At 34.3% G+C, this 16,217-nt stretch overlaps 1 protein-coding gene across 1 annotated transcript in view; it reads left to right on the top strand.

The window, feature by feature from the left end:
- The window catches only part of LOC126881194 (uncharacterized), an 86,921-nt gene that overhangs the window by 2,438 nt on the left and 68,266 nt on the right, over positions 1–16,217 (top strand). The window contains exon 2 of the mRNA XM_050645298.1: positions 9,301–9,557. Within this exon, the coding sequence (XP_050501255.1) occupies positions 9,301–9,557 (257 nt within the window). The remainder of the gene's footprint in view (positions 1–9,300; positions 9,558–16,217) is intronic.

The raw sequence follows: 16,217 nt of genomic DNA, 5'->3' as shown, positions 1-16,217 counted from the left end.
GTTGCTCCACAATATTGATATGATATGCAATTATTATATAAAGATAAATTTAATTAATTGTATTTTGCTTGCAGTACTGCATTTTAATAACTAATTTTATTTACTACATACAATTGTTTACGTTTTAATAACATAACCTGAATCTTATTTTTTCTTCTTATTATTTTTTTGGACTATGGCCGTGACAATTATCCAGTAACCAGGACTAATATAATTGGCCAATATAATTAAAAGTGCGAATAAATGTAGATGTAAAATGCAGATGTAAAAATATCTCATAAACGCAATATTGATTAAATTAAAAATAAAAAAGTTAAGTTAGTATGGGATTCGAACCACGATTATCCACTTTCTGAACCAAAGACCATTTCTTGTCACCACCAGCTCGAACTGTCAAAACATAATACTCGATAAAGTGGGATAGTCACGTCGTCGATATTCCCCTTGAATTAGAAAGAGACTACCGACCAAATGGGCTCATTTATCTCTGTCACAATCGTCACCCATTCTCTGTCGAAGATGGCAGGGCACAATCTAGTGTATTATATATCTATGCAAATAGTCCATCATTATATCATAACCATCAAATCCTTTATAACTTGCTCTTCCCATCTCTTTTTAGCCCTTTGTCTTGAATGGAGCCCATTCAGTAAATAATACATACTATAACTTGTTAGTTATGACATTAGTGATACCACCAACAGTACTTTAGTGGAGAAAGACGGTTTAGCAAATTTTGTGTGACTTCTCTCACTACCTTATAAAGACAAGTGCTTCTAAATATAATAGGAGCTTTGAATAGTACAGGAACAGTTTCGTTAAAGGCTATCACAAGTCTTCCTCTGCTGGAATTATATACAGTAGAATCCCGATTATCTGTATGTGGATTATCCGGGCTGCGGATTATCCGTGCTATGATTTTCTATTACACAAATTGCATTTTTGAGTCTTTACAAAGTAGCGTGACCGTAATTCACTCGACATAAACCCTATAAGCCGAGAAGGAGACTCATAATGAAAGATTTATTTTTTCTGTTATCCATTTATGTATGTATATACATATACTCCATCTAATTTACTTACCGTTGCACGTCATCCGCGTCATAGCCCGTGAAGTCACATGATACCAACACGAAATATTTAGGCGGTAGCTGTGTTCTTTTTTAGAATCAATTTGCCGAGTAAATTGGCATTACATCCACTAGACATATTTTATTATGTACGAGTAGAAATAATATTTAAAGATTTCTATTAATGTTAACTTAAAGAAATAAACAATATTATGTTTTATTTCTTCTTCTCCTTCTTCTTCTTCTTCTTCTTCTTTTATATAGGCAGTACTGCCTTTTTTCTTCAACGGTGCCTTTCATTCTGCCCCTAAGTTGTCATTCCATCTTTTCCTTGGGCGTCCTATACTTCTCCTGCCTAACGGTGACTTGTCCCTGACTATTCTTACTATCCTTGATTCAGACATCCTGCTTATGTGCTCATTCCACTCTTCTTTTCTGTTCTTTACCCAGGTATTTATATTGTCTACCGCACATATGCGTCTGATTTCCTCACTTCTGACCCTATCCTGTAGTCCTTTTTCAGCAATCCTTCTTAAGATCTTCATTTCGTTGGTTTCCAGATTTGATGTCTTCGTGTGTTGCTTGTATCTGGTCTTGTTTCGGCCGTGTAAGTCATAACTGGCCTAATCATAACTGGCCATATATTCGGGATTTTGTTTCCAATCTTAGGTGTTTGTTTTTCCAAATTGTGTCGTTTAGGCATCGGCCGTTCTACTGGTTTTAATTATTTGGTCTTTTACCTCTTCTTCGATATTGTTGTCGGCTGATAGATTAATTCCCAGATATTTGAAAGTCATTACTTGTTGTATAATTTGATTGTCTAACTCCAATTTGCATCTTATTGGTTCTTTGGCAATTACTAAGCTTTTTGTTTTTTGGGCTGATATTTTCATATTCATTTCTTTTGCGTTAATGTTGAACTCGTGCAATAATCTTTGTAGGTCGTCTTCGCACTCTGCTACTAACACGGTGTCATCAGTGTAACAGAGTATTTTTATCTCTCTATTGCCCATTTTGTACCCTCTTTTTTTTTCTTCACTTGTTTTATTATTGCATCCAATATTATGTTAAACAGTACAGGGCTTAGTGAATCTCCTTGCCTGATTCCTGTGTTTGTTTCTGTGGGTTCTGTTATTATTCCATTGACTTTCATTTCTATTTTATTTCTTACATATATGTTTTCTATCAGTTTTATGATATCCAGTGGTAAATTTTTTTCATATAGTACGGTATATCACATCTTTTAATTGGATTCTATCAAACGCTTTCTCTAGGTCTATGACACTTCATATTTGTTTTTATTCTTGACTATAAGTATTTGTTTCATTCTAGTTACTGCTTTTATTATGTACTTTAACGTAAGATTATAACTTAATTCTTGTTTTCTATTTCTAAAGTTTTTATTTATTTACATTGAATATTAATTTGTTTTGCTGTATAATCCACTTCCGCAAAAATTATGTGATGTATTTGATTTAAATAGTCCTGTCGCCAGGGGGGGTACAACGGCCTCCTGTATTCAGATGGACTTACCCAAGTTTTTTTTTATGTATTTTGACCTGTAGAACACGAATTTTTTGGGTAACAGTTGATCCGGATGTCGAGAAGATTGTTATAAACCAAGAAGTTGAGGAATCACATAACAGCGATTTCTGGCAAAACAAAACATTTTTTTTGTATTTTTTGGGCCATTCTAACCAAAAAATGTTCTTACAAATTTTTTCGTAGGATGCATAGTTTTCGAGATAAACGCGGTTGAACTTTCAAAAAATCGAAAAATTGCAATTTTTGAACCCGAATAACTTCTGATTAAAAAATAAAGTAGCAATTCTGCTTACTGCATTTGAAAGTTCAAGTCAAATTATATCGGTTTTAATTATTTGTATTGCTAAAAATGTATTAGTTTATTGTTAAAAAAAGCTATAAACACCTAGTGCTTGAGTGATGTTTTTAATGATTTCTCATTTAAAATCGAACGAGTAGGTAGAAGAGGTAAAAGTGCAAGTGAGGCTATTTCTACGTAGCATGAATTAAAACGCATGTATTAGGCACGGGAAACACTATGTGTTTATAGCTTTTTTTAACAATCAAAAAATAAATTTTTAGCAATGCAAATATTCAAAACAGATATAATTTGACTCAAACTTTTAAAGGCGGTAAGCAGAATTGCTATATTATTTCTTATTCAAAGGTTATTCGGGTTCAAAAATTGCAATTTTTCGATTTTTTGAAAGTTCAACCGCGTTTATCTCGAAAACTATGCATCCTACGAAAAAACTTGTAGGAAGATTTTTTGGTTAGAATGACCCAAAAAATACAAAAAAAAATGTTTTGTTTTGCGAGAAATCGCTGTTATGTAATTCCTCAACTTCTTTGTTTATAACAATCTTATCGACATCCGGATCAACTGTTACCCAAAAAATTCGTGTTCTACGGGCCAAAATACATAAAAAAAACTTGGGTAAGTCCATCTGAATTAAGAAGGCCGTTGTACCCCCCCTGGCGACAGGATTAAAAATGAATTCAAGAATTTTTTGTGATTGGGCAACAATGTCAACTTAGATCTGTAACGTAGATAATGACGTGAAACGGTAAGTAAATTAGACGGACTGTACATATGTATTATATATGAGAAATAAATGTTTGGATTATCCGTGCATTTCAATTATCCGTGCCAACGTCTGGTCCCGAGGAGCACGGATAATCAGGGATCTACTGTACTTCCACAGAAGCCTTTATGACCGTCCTCAAAACAAATGATACTTGGAGGCCAAATTATGTATTGAATAGGGGCACAAACACTACTGGGAATCCATCTTTATGATAGATATGATGACACCATATAATCTTGACTGGGAAGATTAACACAATTATACCATCTAGAACCTAGAGAACAAAAAGTTCCAACAACCTCTATCCAATTCTCTACGCCCATAGTGTTTAGGTCTCCTGCTATATTATCTCGCCACCGGAGTCAAGGGCGTCTGTGTGGTCTTCCAGTTGGGACTTCCTCCCACACCAGTCTTACTGTTCTTTGGTCAGAATGTCTTCTGAGGTGTCCTGCCCATTGGAGTCTTCTCACCACTGGAGTCTTTATTTCTTTTATAATGTTGACATCTAGGTAAAGTTCTTCGAGCTCTTTGTTAGTTCTTATCCTATATTGTCCTCATGCTTCATCCAGCACAGGCCCAATGATCTTCCAAGGCTCTACCAAATATGGCTCACTGCCCTATCTAAAACTGCCCATATCTTAGCCATACGGCTCACACTCCCTCTAAGGGGAAAATTGACTCATCCCAGATACCTACGGTATCAAAAGGATTAAGCTCTGGTGGGACTCTTTCCTTGTTATCGAGCCCTAGGTGACTTGGTATGCAGGTGTATCTCCCAAGAATTTTCGTACACATCTGGCCATTGCGAGTAGTACAGCTTTCTGCACGGTCTTGTAAAGATGTTCATTTAGACCCAGCTTTTTTATGCTTTCAAGGAGGGTCTTCGGAATGACTCCAGTAGTAGACATAATAATAGGTATCGTCCAGGTACTTTGCATTCCCCATTGTCTTCGTATTTGAATTTCCAGATCTCTGTATTTGTCGATCTTTTCAGTAAATTTACTACGTAGATTATTGTTGTTAAGTATCGCCACATCAATTAGTGTTGTTTGTCTTGTTAATTTATTAACTAGTTCGAGATCTGGTCTATTATGTGCCACTGTTTGGTCTGTGAGCACAGTGCTGTCCCAGTATAGCTTGTAGTTGCCATCCTCGTGACGTATTGATAATATGGAAGATGGTCCGTTTGGAGAAGTCCCAGCTTGATAGCTATCTCTTGATGAAGGATTTTTCCCACTGTGTCATGCCGTTCCTTGTATTCAGTTGCAACATATGCCTGGCAGCCCCCTGTAAGATGTTGAATGGTTTTTGGGCTTGACATCCATATCAGCATCTGTCGTTTTAAACATGAGGGTCTTTGACAATATATTTCAGGTAATTTCTGGTTGGTATAACCTGATCCTGAATGGCCAGTAATGAACCCGTTGTTTCAGGGAAAATCTTTCCTGATGTCAACCAGTAGTTCGACGCTATATTGTCGACATAATCTTGGCTGACCTCATTGGGATGTCGCTTGTGCGGAGGTTTACCCATCCAGGCGCGCACTTTTTCGTCTTTAGTGAGGTGGTTTATGCGCATTTCTGGTTCTCTCAGTTTGATCGGTTTTGTGTCATCTACTGCGCAAATATCGCGATGTAGAGTAGATGTCTCAGCTTGCATCTGAAAATAAGTTCTTAAATTAGCAATTTGTTTATCTAATTGCTCACCATGTTCGTTTTTGTCCACTTAACAATGCCAAACGAATAGCTAAGCGCGGAACATGCGTATAGGTGTTTAGTGCCTTAAACAAATTTCTACTGTTAAGGTGTGAACGAAGTAGCTGTTTTGCCCTTCGTATAAACTCCGCAGTTATCTCAGTTTTCATTTGCTTATGGTCAATTTTCCGCGCTTGCTTTACTCTTTACTCCACGATATTTATACATATCGGTTTCACCCACGGCCTCGATGTTCTGGCCATTTTGCATATCGAATCCTACGGGCTGTACTTTTCCTCTGACTATATTTAAAACACGGCACTTGTCTAGTCCGAAGTGCATACTAATGTCATTTGAAAAGGATTCTACAGTTCTTAGCATCTCATCTAGTTGGTTTCGAGTGGAAGCCATTAATTTCAAATCATCCATATACAACAGATGATTAAGCTTCGCCACCACATTGTTGTTATTTTTGATGCTAAAACCTGCGTCAGTGGAGTTCAGTAGCTGAGAAAGTGGGTTCATAGCTAGACAGAACCACAGTAGATTTAACGAATCTCCTTGGAAAAGGCCTCGGCCGATTACGATATTTTCAGTTTCGATGTTATTTTCACCAGGTAGTCCAAACATTATTATTATTATTATACATAAACAGGGCAGAGGGACAAGTCCCTATTATGCCCAAAAACAAAGAAATTACATAAGTAACCTACTAGTAAATACAATATAAAAAAAACAACAAAAGAAATAGATACAATTTGGGTTTACATATATACGTTATATTTGTTACATTTGATACATTATTATTATTATTTGCTTTATAATTACACTATTAATGGGGTTTTCCAGTATGATTAATAATAATAATCATCAAGAGAAAGCTATCAAACTGGGACCTCTTCAAACGGACCACCTCCCATATTATCAAAACGTCCCTGAGAGTATGCTTGAGGATGGCAACTACAAGCTATACTGGGACCGCACTGTGCACACAGACCAAACAGTGGCACATAATAGACCAGATCTTGTACTAGTTAATAAATTAAAAAAACAAACAACACTAATTGATGTGGCGATACCTAACAACAATAATCTACGTAGTAAATTTACTGAAAAGATCGCCAAGTACAGAGATCTGGAAATTCAAATACGGAGACAATGGAGAATGCAAAGTACCCAGACAATACCTATTACTATGTCTACTACTGGAGTCATTCCGAAGACCCTCCTCGAAAGCATAAAAAAGCTGGGTCTCAATGAAAATCTTTATAAGACCATGCAGAAAGCTGTACTACTCGCGACTGCCAGAAGTGTACGAAACTTTTTGGGAGATACACCTGCATACCAAGTCACCTAGGTAACATGGTGCTCGATAACATGGAAAGAGTCCCACCAGAGCTCAATCCTTTTGATACCGTAGGTATCTGGGATGAGTCAATTTTCCCCTTAGAGGGAGTGTGAGCCGTATGGCTAAATCTGGATAATAATAAAAAAAACACAAAAAAATTATTTCAGCTATAGTAGAAAAAGGTCAAGTCTGTTTTTAAATTAATGTTGGTAGAGGGGGCTGAGACAATGTTACCATCCAGGTTATTCCAAATATCGAAAACTCTATTTGGTAGAAAATTCTGTCTTGATCTCGTACAAAAGTTCTCTTTTTTTAAGTTTAAATTGGTGACCTCTAAGGTGTTCATCTTGATTGATGGTAGACATTTCGTCGAGATTTTAGAAATTAAATTTTAATATTTTAAATGTGGTTATTAAGCCGCCACGATGTCGGTGAAGTTCGAAAGAAGTTAGATGGGCCATACCGAGCCTTTCTTTATAGGAAAGTCTTCTCAGTCCCAATGGAATTCGAGTGGCTTTTCTTTGGACGTTTTCCAACAAAGTTTTGTCTCGAACCAAATCAGGATACCACGTTGGGCCAGCATATTCAAGAATCGGTCTTATGTAAATAGTGTAAAGTTTACATGCAACTACATATACTAAACCTTACAGCCTAGGTCAATATGCAACTGTGTTCCAGACTGAAGTTTTTGATTTGGTAGCCTGCATTGATGAAATCATAGAGACCCTAAGCTAAGAGAATCAACATGTACACAGATAGCCAAGCAGCTATTCTGGCAGTATAGAGCCCACTCATGAAATCAAAACTGGTGAGGAACTGCAAAGATCTCCTTAAAAACCTGGCAAAAGACAATAAGGTGTTTTTAATATAGCTGCCCTATCATGAAGGAATACATGGCTACCTCTGAAGGCCCAGACTTTTCTGTGGAGTCACTAAAGATGCTACAGGGTTCAGAAATGGCTGATAAGGATTCATCAAGAGAAATGGAGAGCCACTGAAGGGCAAATCCAGATTAAAAAAATAATTACGAATATTGATAACAAAACTCTCGAACAATTTCATGAACCTCAATCAGCAAGAGATCAAAACAGTCACTGAAATGGTGACTTCGCATTGCTGTTTAAGAAAACACCTATACATTCTTGGTAAGGTGAATGAACCATGGTGGAGAAAGTGTGAAATAGAAGAAGAACACTAAACAGATCCAGTCTGGGTTAATATTGTCCTTAAGCAATTCCTGAGCAAGAAATGAGCAAGAGAGAAATCATATAGCCAGTAATATTGTATGAGTTTTCAAGATAGATTTCATGACTAAGCCACAATGGATGAACGTGAAGAATGATGGAATAGGTACAGAGAAGATACAGGAACTGAGAAGGGTCTAAAACAGGATGAAAGGATATCTCATAATAACCAACTAAAAATGCATATTTGAATATTTTTATGACAAATTTTATTGACAAAATACCCCAGACTAATTTATTCAGGCTATATCTTTTAAACGAATAGAGATTTTCGAATGGGACAAAAACTTATATATTCTATTTGTAATACACTTTAACATGGCGTAGAAAAAATCATCCCCTAAATATTCATCACTTAGTTACAACCCCTAACTTTAATTTTTTTTAATAGCACCCTGTACATTTTTTTATAGTTTTGGATGCGGTCTTCTATCGTCCATTCAACAGATTTTTTAAAAATAAAATTGGTTCGTAAATAATCAAGAAAATATCGGTTTATTTTTTATTTTTGTTATGTGTCCCAGACTAATTTATCCAGGCTAAGTATATCTCTTAAACGAATAGATATTTTCGAATGGGACAAAAATTGATATATTCCAGTTGTAATACATTTTAATATGGCGTAGAAAAAATCATCCCCTAAATATTCACCCCTTAGTTACAATCCCTAACTTAAATTTTTTTAATAGCACCCTGTATATTTTTTTATAGTTTTGGATGTGGTCTTCTAGCGTCTCTTCAACAGATTTTTTAAAAATAAAATCGGTTTGTAAATAATCAAGAAAATATCAGTTAATTTTTTATTTTTGTTAATTATGGTATAGTTATTAAAAATTAAAGTTAGGGGGTTGTAACTAAGGGATGAATATTTAGGGGATGATTTTTTCTACGCCATATTAAAGTGTATTACAAATGGAATATATCAGTGTTTGTCCCATTTGAAAATCTCTATTAGCTTAAGAGATATAGCCTGGATAAATTAGTCTAGGACAAATAACAAAAATAAAAAATAAACTAATATTTTTTTGATTATTTACAAACCGATTTTATTTTTGAAAAATCTGTTGTATAGACGAAAGAAGACCACATCCAAAACTATAAAAAAATATACAGGGTGCTATTAAAAAAATTAACGTTAGGAGTTCTAAGGGATGAATATTTAGGGGATGATTTTTTCTACGCCATATTAAAGTGTATTACAAATGGAATAGACTAGTTTTTGTCCTATTCGAAAATATTTATTCGTTTAAGAGATATAGCCTCGATAAATTAGTCTGGGACAAATTGTAAATTTAAATACAAACAGTATTGTAACAAATTCATTATTTTTAGGTCCTGAGTTTCGAAGTGTTACCAGCTTTGGTAAAGGTCTTAAAACGTTATGCTAAGGAGGATAGTATAATTGGAAGATCATATAAAGCAATAGGCAACCTATGCCAACAACTAAATTACTGTGCAATTACAATTATTAATGAATCACCTTATATTATAACACAATTGTCTGAGGTATTAGAATCCTTTTCTAATCAAGCAGATAGTAATATTTTATATTCTGAAGCAACAATAATGATGGTCATAAGAGCATTAAGGTAATTTTTGCAGTTATTTTATTTGTGATAAATACACTAAACGCAAAAAGTATCGCATAATTTTTGAAACAGAAAAAAAGTTTAAAAATAATTTTTAATGTTTAGCAGAATGTTATAATACTAGTCTATCGTCTCCTTTAGGTATTTGCAAACCCATAACATTTCAAGTTGAAGCGTGTTTTTGCTGAAAAAAAAAACGGTTAACAAAACGTTGTTAAAGGAGAATACTTATTTTTGTGTTAGACAATTTGATCTGTGTACTATGTCTGCTTGAGTTTTTAATGAGAAGGTGCGTTCTTACAAAAAATGAGTAATATAAAGGAGATGGACGATCGCAGCAATATCTTGCCTGATGTTATGGAAATCCAGCGTTTCAAGTGCTTTAAGAAGGTATAGAGAAAGTGGAGGACACACAAGAAGACCAGTTTCAGGACCAGTGGCGGCTCGTGACGTCAGTATGCGGGTAGGCGACACATATACCTTTATATATACTCTATACTCTACATAAACTGCTCGTCAAAAGTTAGGGATATAGAAAATTCTGCTGATTTTCATAGTTGATTTTTTCGCGAACAGACGGATTCCGCTATTTTTTTATTTTAGCCTTTTCTTTAGTATTTACACAGTTGTGCAAAGGTTTACTCAAACTTATTTTTTGTACTTATACCGGATGCAAGAGAAAAATATGTTTTCCTTGTGTTAAGTTTGAGACACCCTGTAGGGAGAACGAGGTACAAAAGGGAACTTGCATAAAATTTTAAATTCGAAAAAAATGTTATAAATCGCAACAGAACATAATTTAAAACATGTATCAAGTATTAAAAAGTTTTGTTTGGCTTTCATTTGGCCCCTAAAGATGATTAAAAATTCAAATTAAAACAGGTGGCCCAAACGCGTCGTGACGTCATTCGTTTAAATTATGTTTACATTCTTCCAAAAAAGTAAACAAAATTTAAAATTAGACATTATAAACGTCAGTAGAAAATACATTTATGTAACCTCACAAGTGTTTTTGATCGTTTGAACTATTTTAAATGTCATGTAATAGTGTCAGTGTCAAAACGAATGCCAAACCTAATAGGGAACTTGCACATTTTTTTATTGCATAATAATATTCAGTTTCCTTTAAAAATAAGATTTCCAAAATTTCACTCCTTAAATCCTCATAATAACAAGTACAAATTTAAAATCTATATATATTTTTTGTTTTCTGGCCTTGGTTTAGAGAACCTTTAGTCAATTTAAAATAGTTCAAACGATCAAAAACACTTGTGAGATTACATAACTGTATTTTCTACTGACGTTTATAATGTCTAATTTTAAATTTTGTTTACTTTTTTGGAAGAATGTAAACATAATTTAAACGAATGACGTCACGACGCGTTTTGAGCCACCTGTTTTATCTTGAATTTTTAATCATCTTTAGGGGCCAAACGAAAGCCAAACAAAACTTTTTAATCTTTGATACATGTTTTAAATTATGTTCTGTTGTGATTTATAACATTTTTTTCGAATTTAAAATTGTATGCAAGTTCCCTAATGTGAGTATACTGGTTGAAAACTGATTTATTTCCAACCCTGTAAATTTCAAAGTGTTCGTCCAATAAAATCTTTCTTCGCGTTTTATATATTTTATTGTGTGACGTGAATTTATTAACGTCACAGATCGAGTTCTGCGTTGCTAATGAGTTTATTTATTAACAAAAATCAAATATAAGAAAAAAGTCTGTGATTAGAAAAGTCACTGAAAAATCTCCTCTCCCTAAGAATCTCAAATATTTATTAGAAGAACCAGAATTTGTCATAGCGATTGCGAAAATAATTCAAAATTAGTATCAACATATTCTATATTGTCACCCTTACTTGTTCCTGTTACCCATAGTGCGTAAAGAAATAAAAGTTTGTATTGTGTTACTCTTATCTTTACGTACTAAAAGAAACTCCCAATAATACAGTCCATTCAATAACCCCAGAGAAGGCAAGGTGGTTGAAGATTCTCAAGAACGAACTAAACACTTCAATCTCGAGCCACCTGCCTTTTCTCCAAATGTGAGTATACATCAGAATAATATTGTAGTCTTATGTTTTGTGAACACGCTGTTGTTTTAATGTCCCTGATATCTTTAGAAATAAAAAAATAGACGGTTTTGTAATTTAACATGTGTTTTAACCGAAACAAAAGTTTGAGACACCTTGTAGGGAGAAAAAGGCACAAAGGTGAGTATACCCCGATATTATGTTGTAGTCTCATATTTTTTGAATATTTTATTTTTTAATTTCTCTGATATCTTTAATAACAAAAGAAACTAGACGGTATTACCCTTTAATATGTTCTTCTATGTTTCACATGTGTGATGTGACGCATGTCGTCAGTTAAAACACATATTAAAGAGTAATATCGTCTAGTTTCTTTGTTATTAAAGATATCAGAGAAATTAAAAAAATAAAATATTCACAAAATATGAGACTACAACAAAATATCGAGGTATACTCACCTTTGTGCCTTTTTCTCCCTACAAGGTGTCTCAAACTTTTGTTTTGGTTAAAACACATGTTAAATTACAAAACCGTCTATTTTTTTATTTCTAAAGATATCAGGGACATTCAAAAAAAATGTTCACAAAACATAAGACTACAATACGATTTCGATATATACTCCCATTTGTACCTTGTCCTCCCTACAGGGCGTCTCAAACTTAACATAAGAAAAACATTTCTTTTCTTCCACCCGGTATAAGTACAAAAAAAAGTTTGAGTAAACCTTTGCATAACTGTGTAAATACTAAAGAAAAGTCTAAAATAATAAAAAAAATTAGCGGAATCCGTTAATCTGTTCACGAAAAAATCTACTATAAAAATTCAGCAGAATTTTCTATACCCCTAACTTTTGACGAGCAGTTTATTATATACTCGTATACCTACACTCGGGTGCAAAATTAACCGGACACCTTAAAAATGGGTAATTTTTGATGTCTCGCAATTCCTAAACCTGTTGTCCGCTTTAAGTGATTTTTTAATATGTTATAGCCTTATTCTTTAACAATACCGTTTTAATAATATTGTTGCTAAACAGGTAAATTTTCATTGTATACGAGGTGCACCAATGAAACTGTGTTTTTTTCTTAAACTTCGCATCACCCTGTGGAATATTCTAGCATTTACAAAATACTGAAATTGAAATCTAACTACAGTCTCATGTTTTCTAAACATTTTGCTTTTTGGTTCATTTGCGTACATTGGACCATAAAAAAGTTAGGTAATTTAACAACTAGCCATGTTTTTCATCAATACAGGGTCTTTTTAAATAAGTATGGCAACCTTTAAAGGGTAATTCTGCATGAAAAAATAATTACAGTTTGCTTTATAAACGGTATGTTCGCAAATGCTTCGTTTCTGAGATAGGGGGTGTTGAAATTTTTCTTACAAACTCATAATTTATTTATTGCTTTAAAACAGGTTGAGATATGCAAATGAAATTTGGTTGGTTTTAAGACGTAGTTATTGCACATTTTTTGACATACAATTAAGAATTTAATATTCACCATTGGCGCGCATACGGGTAATATGACTGCTCATATTACCCGTTTGAGCGCCAATGTTGAATATTAAATTCTAAGTAAGTTTTCAATTTAAAAATCTTTTAGTAATTTTTGATATTTTTCAATATTAATTATTTGCTATTAGGATTGAAAGCTTGCTTCGTATTTTTACGGCCAGATGGCGCTAGCCACCCAATACCATCATTTTGGCTGCAATATTTGGAAAAACATTTCGATGCGATTTGATTGGATTAAGGAGAACAGTGCCTACGTTCCTTCTGATGAAGCTCCAATAAGAGCAGAAAATTGCAGTTAAAGGGACTGGCTGCACTCCTTATTCTAATTAAAAAGTAAGATTGTTTTTCCTTCGTATTGCAGCCGAATATATAAAAATGGTACACACATTTTTATATTAAATTCTAACTTGTATGTCAAAAGTTGTATAATAACTACGTCTTAAAACCCACCAAATTTCATTTGCATATCTCAACCGGTTTTAAAGCAATAAATAAATCGTCAGCTTATAAGAAAAATTTCAACACCCTCTATCTTAGAAATTAAGCATTTGCGGACATAGGTTTATAAAGCAAACTGTCATTATTTTTTCATGTAGAATAACTCCATAAAGTTTGCCATGCTTATTTAAAAACATACTGTTTTGATAAAAAAACATGGCTAACTGTTAAAGTACCTAACTTTTTAACGGTCCAACATAAGCGAATGACTCAAAAAACAGAATGTTGAGAAAACATGAGGCTATATTTGGGTTTAAATTTGAGTATTTTGTAAATGTTAGAATACTCCACAGGGCGATGCGAAATTTGAGAAAAAAACACAGTTTCATTGGTACACCCGGTATACAATGAAAATTTACCTGTTTAGCAACAATATTATTGGAACGATATTGTTGAGGAATAAGGTTATAACATATTAAACAATCACTCAAATCGGACAACAGGTTTAGGCATTGCGAGACATCAAAAATTACCCATTTTTAAGGTGTCCGGTTAATTTTGCACCCGAGTGTATATACACAGTGTGTCGCATTTAAGATGAAGACACCCCTATATTGCGGCTATCAAAATAAATACAAATTTAAAATTTTGCTATCTACTGCGAATTTACAAACAGGGCGAATTTTCGATATTTTGCTTCGCGTTAGAGATATCGGAAAAAGTTATTTGGAAAAGTTGTTCCAAATATTATTCTAACTCCACGTACCAAATTTCATGACAAAATTCGCACTTTTAGTTTTTTCAGTATTTGTAGTCAGGATCCTAAAACATACAATTGGCTATCCCGAGATGCAGCTCGAGACAACCATTGCCGAAGGTGGAAACAAATGTAGCCTAACCTAGCCCCAAAAAGTTCCCGGAAATTCTCGTTCACTAGGGCTAGACAAGCCACAGCCACAGTTACAACAGCGCTGTGCTTAGCGTGCATATCATTCTGTTCTGTTCTTTAGGTTAGGCGGATTTTAAAGTGCCTGACCATAGGGTAGTGCCATAATTGAGAAGTCAGTAGTACTACTACGAGGAGCGTACAATAATTGCAGCTTTGAAGAGAAATTAAAAAGTAGCTTTTTTATTTTAGATACTTACGCATTGTGTCAAAATTTGTAAATTACAATTTTGAAATAAGTAATTTATATTAATAAATAATTTATTATTGTATTGTACATTTGAAGAGGTTAGGCAGCGTCTACCTTGCCTACCCCGACGGGTCGCCCCTGTTCAGGACTCCCCAGGTGCACGAACCCCGCAGATGAACGTTATTTACATCTGCAGACTTTGCGTACACATCATGTTACAGCTAAACAACTGCTAAATGATCTCTCCACAGCCCGTAATGTTCGAATAAGTGCCAATTCGGTCAGAAACAACTACTGCTCCACGGTTAACGAGGGCACACCGTATGGCACGTTCAAGTTTTGCACCAGTACATGTCGATTGGGATATTAACGACTGGACTAATATTCTTCTTACTGATGAGTCAAGATTGGCACTTTTTGGATCCGACAGTGCAAAGTGTCTGTCGAATCCACAAAGTGCAAATCTGGACTCATCAGTAAGAAGAATATTAGTCCAGTTATTAATATCGCAATCAACATGTTCTGGTGCAAAACGTAAACGTGTTATATGGTGTGCACTCGTTAACAGTGGAGCAGTAAAAGGCATTCTGGCTCTGTTTCCAAATGCACTTAATCGGTTTCTAAACAAATTGGCACTTTACGAACCGAATATTACGGGCCACGGGCTGTTGAAAGATCATTTAGCAGTTGTTTAGCTGTAACATGATGTGTATGCAAAGTCTGCAGATGTAAATAACGTTCATCTGCGGGGTTCGTGCACCTGGGAAGTCCTGAAACTGGTCTTCTTGTGTATCCTCCACTTTCTGTATACCTTCTTAAAGCAATTGAAACGCTGCATTGTGGATTCCCATAACATCAGCAAGATATTTCTGCGATCGTCCATCTCCAATTAAAGCTATTTAGAGCTGCTTGTTCTGACGTTATATTACTCATTTTTTGTAAGAACGCACCTCCTCATTGAAAATTCAAGCAGACATAGTACACACATCAAATTCTCGAACACAATAATATTCTTTTTTAACAATGTTTTGTTAACTGTTTTTTTTTTGACAAAAACACGCTTCAACTTGAAATGTTATGGGTTTGTAGACAACTAAAGAAGACGATAGACGAGCATTATAACATTCTGCTAAAAGTTAAATAGTTATTTATGAAACAGTTCGTGAAGTATGGTTTTTGCGAACGCACGCGATGTTTAGAGCACGAGCGACAGCGGTGCGAGTGCTATACATCGTATAAGTTCGCAAAAAGTACTTCACGCACAGTTTCATACAATATTTTATCTACGATAAACAAATAAAAAAACTGCATCTCTTCGTCACTGGAATTCATTTCTATTCTACAATTTTAGAACTTTGACATTTAAAAATTCTAACTTCTTTCAAACCACAAAACTGTCAAAACTATTGTTTTAATTTATTGCTCATTATGTCATCACCATGACAACGCGAAAGTTAAGGATATTCGATTATATGAAAGTGTGTCAAAAAACAGTGCGAAAAAGTAAATCCCATTTAAAATACATTGTTA

This window comes from Diabrotica virgifera, chromosome 3, assembly GCF_917563875.1.
Source record: "Diabrotica virgifera virgifera chromosome 3, PGI_DIABVI_V3a".
Classification (NCBI taxonomy): domain Eukaryota; kingdom Metazoa; phylum Arthropoda; class Insecta; order Coleoptera; family Chrysomelidae; genus Diabrotica; species Diabrotica virgifera.
The sequence above is the reverse complement of the archived record's forward strand: the minus strand, read 5'-3'. Positions and strand labels throughout refer to the sequence as shown.